Source organism: Salminus brasiliensis, chromosome 10 (genome assembly GCF_030463535.1).
Source record: "Salminus brasiliensis chromosome 10, fSalBra1.hap2, whole genome shotgun sequence".
Taxonomy (NCBI): domain Eukaryota; kingdom Metazoa; phylum Chordata; class Actinopteri; order Characiformes; family Bryconidae; genus Salminus; species Salminus brasiliensis.
This window is the reverse complement of record NC_132887.1, coordinates 20,336,907-20,348,602: the sequence shown is the minus strand read 5'-3', so window position 1 is coordinate 20,348,602 and position 11,696 is coordinate 20,336,907. Positions and strand designations below refer to the sequence as shown.

The 11,696-nt window shown below is 41.8% G+C and overlaps 1 protein-coding gene across 3 annotated transcripts in view; it reads right to left on the bottom strand.

Moving 5' to 3' along the window:
* Positions 1-3,432: 3,432 nt before the first annotated feature.
* The window catches only part of rnf144aa (ring finger protein 144aa), a 45,923-nt gene continuing 37,659 nt past the window's right edge, over positions 3,433-11,696 (bottom strand). For all 3 annotated transcript variants that reach the window (XM_072689641.1, XM_072689642.1, XM_072689643.1), the window contains 2 exons: positions 10,161-10,250; positions 3,433-6,667 (listed from right to left, as the gene is read on the bottom strand). In XM_072689641.1, the coding sequence (XP_072545742.1) occupies positions 6,536-6,667; positions 10,161-10,250 (222 nt within the window). In that variant the 3' untranslated portion in view covers positions 3,433-6,535. The remainder of the gene's footprint in view (positions 6,668-10,160; positions 10,251-11,696) is intronic.

The following is an 11,696-nucleotide window of genomic DNA, read 5'->3' as shown; positions in this document are numbered from 1 at the left end:
TTTCCGGATGAAAAACCTTGGCAAGGAAACAGCGCTGCTTGTGTAGTGAAGTTAGGAGCAGCTGAGACACACTGCCCTCTGCAGGCCGCTCACGGTAACTGCCGTCAACGTCCTTAATCCTTAAATGTATTTATTTATATATATATATATATATATATATATATATATATATATATATTAGATACTATTTTAAAACAGTGAAAATAGGACATTATTTATACATTGTAATGATATAATTATTAATAAATTAAATAATTATTACTGTTTTAATAACGACTTCACCACATGTGTATTAGGTGCCTGAGGACCTGTCACTGAGTATGAAGCACTAAGCCCTATTGCCCCCCCCCATCTCTTCAACACCGACGCCCATTACTCCACCAACAGCTCCTCCTTACTCCACCACATCTGCTCAATGCCCCATTACTCCACCCACAGTTCAATGACCCCTCACTCCACCCACCTCTCCTTAACACCCATTTTCTCCACCCACATCTCCTCAACACCCTATTTCTCAACCTCATTCCATCAACACCCATGGCCATTACTCCACCCCATCTCTTAAACACCCCTTTTCTCCACCCTCTCTTCTTAACACTGTTATTTCACCCACATCTCCTCAACATCCACACCCATTACTACACCCACAGTTCAATGCCCCGTCACTCCACCCACCTCTCCTTAACACCCCTTTTCTCCACCCACCTCTACTAAACACCCTTTTTCTCCACCCTCTCTTCTTAACACCGTTACTTCACCCACATCTCCTCAACATCCACACCCATTACTACACCCACAGTTCAATGCCCCGTCACTCCACCCACCTCTCCTTAACACCCCTTTTCGCCACCCACCTCTTCTAAACACCCCTTTTCTCCACCCTCTCTTCTTAACACAGTTACTTCACCCACATCTCCTCAACATCCATGCCCATTACTCACAGTTCAACGCCCCATTACTCCATCCACCTCCTTTGCCCACCCTCTCAGCATGCAGCTTCTCATGTTCCCAGTTTAACATACACTTGCCAAACACTTCATTAGGATTTTTATGCTCAGCAGTCTGGTCACTCAGAATGACGTAATATGGAAAATACGTTCATTGAAGGGAAGTTCTGACCGAGGATGTCTCAAACTGGTTTAATGGACATGGCAATGAGTTCAGTGGTAACGGAGGCTAGGGAGATTGAAAGTTCTTCAGATGTCTTCCTGGACGATCAGCCATTGCACCCTTGGGGATACAGTCAGGCCTGCCATTTATGAGAGGGGAGGGGAGCAATCAAAAAACTTTAATGTTTTTTGTTCAATCAGTAGAATCTCAATCAATTAAATTAGGCTAATTTGTTGCTTGAGTACATAAGGCAACAAATTATTTTGTGTTTAATAAGGTTCTCTTTGCCAAACATCACATTTTGTTTAGCCTCAAATGCATTCACTGGGACTAACATGCAGCACTTCGCGTTGTGTACTGAATGCTGCATTTCTTTTGGTTTACCAGTCCATCATCAGTAATGAAAGGCAAGCTGTAGTTTTACTCAATTTTTCAATCCCCCCATTGGGAATAAGGTTTATTAGCAAAATGTCCTAACTTTCAGCTGTTTGCAGTAAACCAACCAAACAAGGCCAATTTAAATAGCTTAATACAACTAATAGAACAAGTGCTTTCACTAAATCCAGCACACAATGCCATTTAAAATGAACCACTGTAGTCTCAGAATTCATTCACATCAAGCATCTTCAATACTTTAGGTAAAGTACTGGAGTATTTTAGCACTGGAGTTATGAAATAACTGAATTTTGGGAAAAGGACCAAGACCTGAACTCTCCAGGCCCTCAATATATATAAACCCGCTTTTCAGTCCAACTCTGTGTCGAACAAACGTGGCGCCCTTTTTCCACCACTTACCTCACCAACAGGGAGGTCCGACTACACGCACAGACCAACCCGAAGTCAAAGTCAAAAATACGCTCAGTCCTCTCGTTCCATCCCAACGTAGAGTGTCTGTAGTATTCAGTAAGTGCACCCTTTCACTGTTATGACCTGCTGCAAAGGTGATGTATAACCAGACACCAGCTTCTGACAGCATTCCCACCAAAGATTTTCTATGGGGTTCAAGTCATGCGACTGTGACGGCCACTCCAGAATCTTCCAGGACTTCTTCTGAAATCAAGCCTTGGTGGACTTCTTTCTCCTCCAGACATACTGCTGATCCTTAGGCCCGAAAAGCTCCAGTTTCCTTAAATCACTCCTCAGAATAGAATCCCAAAACTTCTGTGGAGTGATGAAAGAAAACTGGTACTTTTCAGGCCTGTGGCTCAGCAGTATGTCTGGAAAATAGTGCTGTTCCTCAATATCTGTTTACAAACATGAGCACCCGAAGTAGGCTACAAAAGTTACTTGGACATGCTATGGCAAGGCTGCTCAATTCTGGTCCTGGAGATCTACCACCCCGCAGAGTTTAGATCCACCCCGAATCTAACACACCTGATCCAGATAATAAAGGCCTTTAGGAGCAACTGAACATTAGAGTCAGTTGTGTTGAATCTGAACTCTCCAGGGTGGTAGATCTCCAGGATCAGGATTGAGCAGCTCTGCGCTATGGTCTTTTAAAAATTCCACAAATGTGTGCAGTTGAGGGACTTGTACTCAGTTTACATATAAAAACACCAGGAAGCTCAGACATTCTCCACTCCACAGAAATAACAGCTTTTTTGTTTCGAGAAAGCAAAATGCAAAACACTCAAACAAGATGTATTACATAATTTGATTAGTATTACAATTGTTCATGGCTTATGTTGAATCGCAATGCATGACGGGTGATATTTAGGTGCTGCAAAGTGCAAAAAATAAATAATATATATTTAAATATAAAGCATAAAATAGAACTGGTTTCATGTCAGCACTTACAGAGCAGTCTTACGGAGGAGATAGCAGTCACGAATATTCACTCAAAGGCTCCAAACCCAACCACAGCAGTGGTGAGTAGCAGCCACGGTCCATATTCACTCACCTTTCCACCATAAACCCTGTTTAACCTCCTTTGCCCATGAAGGGTTTCGTCTCACGCACTCTTTGTCTGCTGCTCCTCTAATCAGGAGTAAAATCAGATAGAAAATCGTGTAGAGTGCACTCTGTGTTCACATGCCATTGCAGTGTGCTTTGTGAATCAGGAATTTGGTGTGGAATTTTGGGTGAAAAGTTACATTGTCGCTGTTGTGCAAAAACATGATCTCCATTTTTTCCGTAATTGGGATCTGGCTGTTGTTTTTGGAATACAATCTATTTACACAGACCTCCACTGGGAGTTAAGAAGGTTTTTTTGTTCCTCACCCTGTAAAGTTTCCATTTTGGAGATGGGAGGTTTTTTGTGTGACAGCGATGATAAGCTACATGTTCATTTTACAGCATTAATGGTACAGAAAATACAGGAAATTCTAAAGGGGGAAGCAGAATGTATAATTTTGTATTTATGCAGGACTTTACACACATGCAAATGTATTAGATTACAACTGTACAAGTAGGATTTGTTTCCTCCGATATACAGAAAATACAATTAAATACAATGTTTTTTTAATCTATGAAGTATAAAAACCAAACAAATTACACATTAAAGGCCATCTAAAGAAGAAAGAAAGGCAAAACCAGGTTCGGGAGCAAAGGGTACAACACTGCCAAAGTCCCCCAAAGTTACATGGCAATGGACATACATTCTGTCATTTTAAAGCAAGTATACAGGTTAGAAAAATGATATTTGGAATAGCCAAAGCTGGGAAGTGACACACAGACATCGCCCTCACAAATAAACTACTGCAGTATACAAGAAAACAAAAGTACTTAGGCATGCATTTAAAAGATTAACCGTAACTGTAAAATTATACAAATGAACTCACTCTGTCTTAAATCAGACAGACGTCAGATAGCTGAACAAATATAAATGACCTACTTCCCCCAATTATAATTCTTGCACAAAGGGGAGCATCACTTCTGGCTTTTTAGTGGGATAGTGTCGGAGTTCTTCTCACATACTCTGTTTATCTTCTTGCAAATGAAAGGAAAATGAACAACTGACCATGTAAATGTCATTAGGCTATATTCCTCAGTCTAGAGCTAAATAAGCCAAATGTGGACTTGCAAATTAATCCCTGAAGTGTTTAAAAAGAAAACAATGCACAAATTCACAATGAAACCCAGAACCATTTACACATACTGTACACAAACAAACCCTTTAAAAATAGCTCATACAACATTGGGTGGGCCTAAGTACTACAAACCTATAGAAGTAGGTGTTTTCTTACCAGTGTCTATAAAAAAAAAAAAACAAAACCAAAAAATAATAATTCAAGCAACCCCCCCCCACCCCCCATCAGCATCTTGAAAACCTGCTTGGCACGATTGTCATCCATAGATGAACTTCAAAACTTGAATCTACATACAATGACATATCAAACAGTGGCAAACCGCTAATCCGTGAGGACCTGAGATTGAAATGAAGGGAAAAGAAAAACAGCTACACGTGAAGAAAAACAAGTGAGGTACTGAAAACATAAGGCTTAACTGTCTTAATGCAGATAGCTACTAAAGAAATGGAGTCGAACCAATTAACACAATCTGACAATCAACATAACGAACCATGAAAGAATGGAGTAGACATTAGAAGGGACACAGAAAGAGAAGAAAGATTCAAAAAGGAGAGACAGATGCTCAGCCAGTCCTATCAATCCCCCAGTATGGCACATTTGCAGTATGTAACAGGATAGGTTGTAAAGGACTCTAGCGAGCTACATATTGTCCAGCTACATCGATACAACCTTCGCTTTCCATGATGTAACAAATTCAGCACTGTTGATTGTGATCTTTTCTTTTTTTTCCCCAATATTAAATGATATGATGGCACAAAAGCATCTAATAACACATGCACCATTTAAGTGCTGTAGGCAAGCCTCTGATGTGAAGATTATGAGCATCTAATAAAAAGCTCGGACTTACTGAGATCATTTTCGTCTTAGTTACCGTTTGGGTCGAAGGTAGGAAGTTACAGTCAAAGGCAAGCTGGACACTTTTGGATAGAGTAGCTGTGGCTGCACTGCATCTTGCTGTGTTGCCTACAGCACTTGTGAATGCACAAGAGGACAGCACAAACCACACGTTCTGCAATCTTCAAGTTGTACAAACTTGCATAGATATAGTGCTAGACTTAAATGGGCACAAGCCGAACAGTCTTGAAATCAGCCAGAGTTTATAATAATCCCTGCCAGAATTACAGCGACTGTAGTTTTTTTTTTTTTTAATTTTTTATTTTTAGCGGTTTATTTCTTTTTTATTTTGAGGAAGAGCTTCTGTTTCTGAGTCATAAAAGCTGACACGAGTGAAACAGACATGCAAGTTTCCAACCAGCTGACATTGATTATACAGGATTACTGTACAGTACATTGTTGTGATATACATATAGGCATTGCCTCCAGATATGCTTACATTAGGCTTCACTTGGACATGTAGACGTAGAGAGAAGTGCTCGGTGGGCTGTGCTTTTGAGGGGATTTGTTTGAGAAAAAAAGGGGGGGGATACAGGGGTGAACTACATTGTTAAGGTTGAATCATTGTTTAGGTTGGTAATTCAGGGCTTTTTGTTGAGATACATAAATTAACGCAGTGAAGCAAAATGAGACAACTAACTAATGCAAGCATCAAGGGTGTTCTAAAGGAGAAAGTCAATGCTCAAAGCTAACTTAAATGGTCAGATCTACAAAGAGTCTGTACATTATCCAATAATTGGGTGCGATTTAGTAAACAGATGAAATCCACACGGGTACTGGTCTGGTACCGAAACCCCCCCTTTACCCAAAACCTCAATGGCCAACACAATCTGCCTAAAGCACAACATGAGCCTCGAGGGCTTCGTAACCTTGTACAAATAAGTAGTAGTAACACACATCTCGAAACAAGATAGAAGAGTTCAGGTGTTGCGATAAAAACCACACTGTACATTTAAACAGAGTCCCTGTTTACACTGCAGACCTCAAAGTGACACGATATAGCCCCTTGCGTGTGTGCGAGACAGTGTGAACCAGGGGAAGTGTAGAGTGACCCAAGTGCTACTATGCACACAGAGCTACATGAATTGCAGTAGTCCTTTGAAGAGCCCTCCACAAGCAGCTCTGCTGTGCCAGAAACCCCCTCCCAAGGATAAAGACAAAGCATCCAACGAGAGACAACCACCAGGTCCTCCAAGAGTCACCCCCACATTGCTGAGGGCATGGTTCGCCAACCCCACCTCTCTGGCCTTCTGCGCGGCGTCACTCTTAAAAAAAAAAAAAAAAAAAAAAAAAAAAGCCTGACCACAAACCACTCCCTCCCAGACCTGAGTCAGACCATGGCATGAGATGGGTCGTGATGCGGCTACAGATGCGCAGGCCCCGTCAATGAACAGCTCCGACCTGGAGGGCGAGTGGGGGGGAGAGAGAAAGAAACAAAACAAAAGCTACGAAAGGAGTTGGCCAGAGTAGCCTCTGCGGCGTCTCCTCAGTGCAGCGGATGGTTAGGTGGGTAAGGGGTCGTCGTCCCCTTTGCTGCACTTACACTTGCAGCACAGGACGAATGGTGTCGCCAGCAGCAGGAACGGAGAGGCTACTAGCAAGAGCAGGCCAAAGCCAGCAAAGATACCGACAACCTGGAGAGAGACACAAAGACATGTTAGAGGAAGATGAAGAAGGAGGCATAAACACATAACATTCCACAGCTTTAATATTGAGGGGGGTTCAAAATAACAGAAACACCATGTGGAATATCTGATTGGTTATTCTATAATTAACCAATGTATAAATATATTTTTTTCGTTGTGTACTGGCAATTATCCGGAGATATGATACGTATCATGATGCAGGGATTTTAAAGACATACTTTGCCATATAATGTAATACTGTAAGTAAGACGATATATCTAATTTTTCAATTGTCATATTATACAAAACACACCATCATATGTAAAAATTTACTTTTTATGCAGTCAGAAAAGAGGGATCTGAAGACAGAGTACAATACTGTGAACATCTAGCAGTCAGGGTATTAAAAAATTCAATACAACACATTACCAATCACTGTCGGCCACCAATCTTTGCATCCAAACTGTCATTAAAAATCCATACTGTTTTAGGCTATGCTCATACAGCAGGCTCAAATCCAAATTTCTCACAATGCTTACTGGCTGTTCACAATATCTTTTTAATGTGACCTATATCAGACATTCGTCTGAACAGTTCATGCTGCCAAACTGACGTAGATGTGCAAAAGAGCAGCGCCTCATGTGAAGTTGCACAGGAGCTATTAAGGAGTTGGAGTGACTGAAAGCTGGGCTTATCATCAAGAGTGTGTTCGAGATCGCTGTAAAAAGGGCTCGTCATTTGGCCATGGCCACTTCTGCAGTTCGCATCCTTGGTTATCTTAAAACTTTCCTCAGAGAAAGAGCAGTGCCGTCCTGTGGCCGGGTTCTGCACCCCACATATTTATGCGGCCTGTTACCCATTTGTCCCCTCCCACCGAAAACCTTGTGTGCAATACCCCCCCCCCCCACACACATATTTATGCGGCCTGTTACCCATTTGTCCCCTCCCACCGAAAACCTTGTGTGCAATACCCCCCCCCCACACATACACCCCACATGTGCAATAATTGTTATTGCTTTTTTACTTCTAATATTTATTTTGTGTATATAGTGTAATCTACCTGTTTTTTTTTTTGTAACTGAGTGTCTTGCTATCCCTTTCTGCTGTGACACTGAGAATTTCCCCACTGTGGGACTAATAAAGGATTATCTTATCTTATCTAATCTTATCTTATCTTTCCCTTTTCCTCAGCGAAAGCCAAGATGAATTGACGTGAAAAGTGAGTGAATTCCTATCTGAGTTGTATTGCAGAGTATCGGATATTTCAGATTGTGTCAGTGTGCTTTTGCTGTTCACACAGTCATGCAGATAACACACTTTTACCTGCTGTGTGAACATAGCCTTTGAGAATTAATACAGTACTGCAAAACATGATATAGTAACACTGACCCTCCATGTTAAGTAGTTTCTAATCTGAGACTTACTGTTGGCTGAATGTTTTTGTATGGCCCAAAAGGTTTGGATCCAAATCACGCCATAGGGTCTCTTCCTGACATATAATGCCGGTTTGACCTAATGTACAACCGGTACAGTAAATGAAATCCTTCATTCAGTCAAAAAGAGTGCATGGATGATTCGTTTTTTTTGGTTGACATCTGACTATACAAGCAATATTCCACAGAGCTAATAAAATCTAGCAAGAGTGTTCTACATAGTTTGAGCACATGGGGGCGTCAAACGTTAAAACTTCATGTTTCAAAACCAGCTTAAAGAGAATGTGCTGTTATTAAAAGGTATTGCCAAGGACACTACACTTTAAAATAAAGGTACTGCACGTTTCTTTGAGTAATGCCATAGAATAACTACATTTGGATCTATAAAGTACAGGTTCACTATAATATATCTATATTACAAACATGGTACATCAAGTGAAGGCTATTTAAAGCTTTAGAAGGCTAACCCACACATCTCTCTTACAAACAGCTTCTCTATGGTGCCAAATGTGGTTCTTCTTTGTTATTTTTTTAAGAACCTTGTGTAGCACCTTTATTTCTAAGCGCATAAATGCTCCAATTTTACTGGGTCACCCTAGGACACAGTGGATTGTGCATTAGCCATTCTGAAATTACCACACAGTTCACACACAGATTGGGAGGGAGGGAGGGGGACAAAACAAAACAAAAAAAATAACAGAACCCAATGCAATTGGTCACTTCTCCAATGGTTGTGAGTCTAAGATTTATAAACACAGCATAAAACAGATCGAATCTTGGACTCTCTGTCCATGGATATAATGTTCCTCCTCGTCTCCATCTCGGCCCCTTAGTGCTAGGTGGGCTAAATCATCTGGATTGGTATGGAAGTGACAATATTGACTTTTACTGGCACTGAAAGGCAGCAAGCATCATAAAAGACATGACATGACTACACTGCATTAAACATAAAAGGGGGTTCCCCTGAGGATTCTCAAGCAAAAGTGGAAATACACACTCAATCCATGGTAGATGACTGGAGCTAGACCTGGAAGACCGCCAGCACAGCCTTACAAGTTTCATCTTGAATAAACCATACATTTCATAGAGCATAGAGCAGCAAAAGGGATGAAGGAAAAAGACAGTCAGGATCTCAGACAGCACTGGATGGCTTAGCCCGAAGTGCCCCTGCTTTATTCATTCATGAGGAGGCGTGGTGGAGTTGCTGTGGCATGGATGCACGGTAACACAGCTATGGTCCACCGCTACCGGACTGACTATGCCCTCCCCCATGGAGCAACAGATGGCTGTAAGCAAACCAACTACAACCCTTTCCTTTAGGATCAGGCTCAAGCTGGAGAAGGAGACGGAGGTTTCAGGCTGTATTCAAACTTGTATGAAGTTCAAGCTTCATTGTACCACTCAGCTCTGCCTCCATTGTGTTGGGAGGACATTCCGTTCCGTTACTGGGGCATTCGCAGTGACTAGCAACCTGTCTTCTCCCAGTGTGCTTGAGAAGGGTTTTTGAGCCAGTGTAGTGAGGCAATATCGGAATGAATAAGGATTTCAACATTTTGAGGTTAACCGGGGTGACTTTGGATACTATAATATATGACAGGAATATGTTCTAATGCACTGTTAAGCTTGGGTTTATAATGATCTATAATAATCTATAATCTGTTTAAAATATCAAGAAACAAGAAAACTGTATTTCCTAGGCAGTATTTCCTACTCCAGTACATAACTCCCTTGCCCTTCTACAAAAGTGCAGTACCATTATTTTAAAGCTGACCAGAGCAAAAAGCCTAAGGCCATTCTGTACAGTTTATGTGGTCTATTGTAAATGGAATAAAATCTACATGAACTAAATGAACAGCTTTTTTTTTTAAACAAGCCAGACAGAACAACAGGACATAACTTCTGCATGAGCTGCGATTGTGCTTCTCTGCAAACCGATGGCGGCTCACAGTCAGCGAATGAATGAAAGGTTTTCACATCAGTCATGAGTGCACGTGCACATGCACACTTCTCAGTCAGATAACATAGATGTAAGTAAAGGAAGGAAATGCTGGGGAGGGGGTGATGCCCACCTGTGTTCTGTGCCAGATCACGGAGGCTCTGGAGTGGCCCAGCTTGTTGCGGCAGGGTCCTTTGTCGTAATGGATGAGGAGAAAGTCGTCCTGTCAAACACAGAATGTTAGGAGAGGGTGCTTGTTATCTTGGGAGGGGGTTGGCTGCACAAAGAACACAGCTGTAGCAGAATACCTGACTGTCAGGCACATGGCCACGAGATGGCCTTTACAGCAGCACTGTAACCACCTGAACAACGTAAACGAGGACACCAGATCTAAGCATAACAAACCAACTGGGCTGTAGCCAGACTTCATGTGTAGCATTTAGCAAATGCTTTATCCAAACTCAGCTGCTGTCCACTCATCCTTAGAAAACATCCTTAGCTAATGTGAATAGGCTGAACCGTCTGAAGATAGCTAAGATACCATCAGGAACAAGTGTCTGGCCTGATATCTAGATGCAAAGATAACAATATCTGAGGTCTAGATGCTAAAATGCAAGCTCCTATTACAGAGGTAGGCCAATGTAGTGTTAGAAGTCTTGCCAAAGTCACCCAGACCAGGAATCAAATCCCAGTCAACTACATGGTGTGGTAGCTCACTGGCAGGTAGTGCTGTTATCTGTCGGCCACACCAACGAACATTTCATGAAGGATGTTTGTTCCACCAGTTTATTGATGCCAGGATGCCAGTGAGCCTTGGTGCTTGTCTTCCAGGCATCTTCAAAAGACAGTGTGTCAAGCCAAATGGTATCAGATGCATGAAGGGCCTTGGTACGAACGGACAGGCAGGAAAAAGCTGGTCCATTGGAAACTTTGTAAGCAAGCGTCCACTCCCTAAGTTGACCCTTTGAAAATAGCTGGGTTTTTTTGCATTGATGGGCAAGAAAACATGGTCTGATTGTAGTTCCCTGACACAATCTAACTACATTAATTATACACAACCAGTTGTACTGTACAAAATAAGTAAACATTTAAAGTGCAGGCTAGAAAAAGTAAGTGAACTTCTGCATCAGTGATTTCTCCAACTTGGAAGTGCTGGTTTCACTAGTGCTTTATCCACTAAATAAAAGCACAAAAAGCCTGGTTACTGGCAAACCTGTTCTTCTTACAAAAGATTGGTTAGTGTAAACCATGTCTTTATGCAGAAGCCCTCAGAAGACGCATGAAGCTGGAAAAGGCTACCAAAGCATGGCTATAGACCTGTGTGTACATCAATCTATGGTGAGACAAATGGAGAACATTGTGGACTGTTGCTACTCTCCCGTACTCCCTGTTCATGTGTCCACTATTAGAAAACCACTAAGCAGGAATGGCGTTAATGGAAGGGCACCCTGAAGGGGGGTGCTCAGGACCCCTGGATGTTCCACAATGCTTCTAGCTAATGTTCTATGGAGAGATGAGACAAAAGTATAGCACACGTGGACAACAAAAGAACACTGCACTTTAACACCAAAAACTCATCCCAATTGTGAAACATGGTGGAAGAAGCATAATGGTTTGGAGCTGCTTTGCTGACTTCCATGACCTTAAGCTGAAAAGACATTGTGTGATT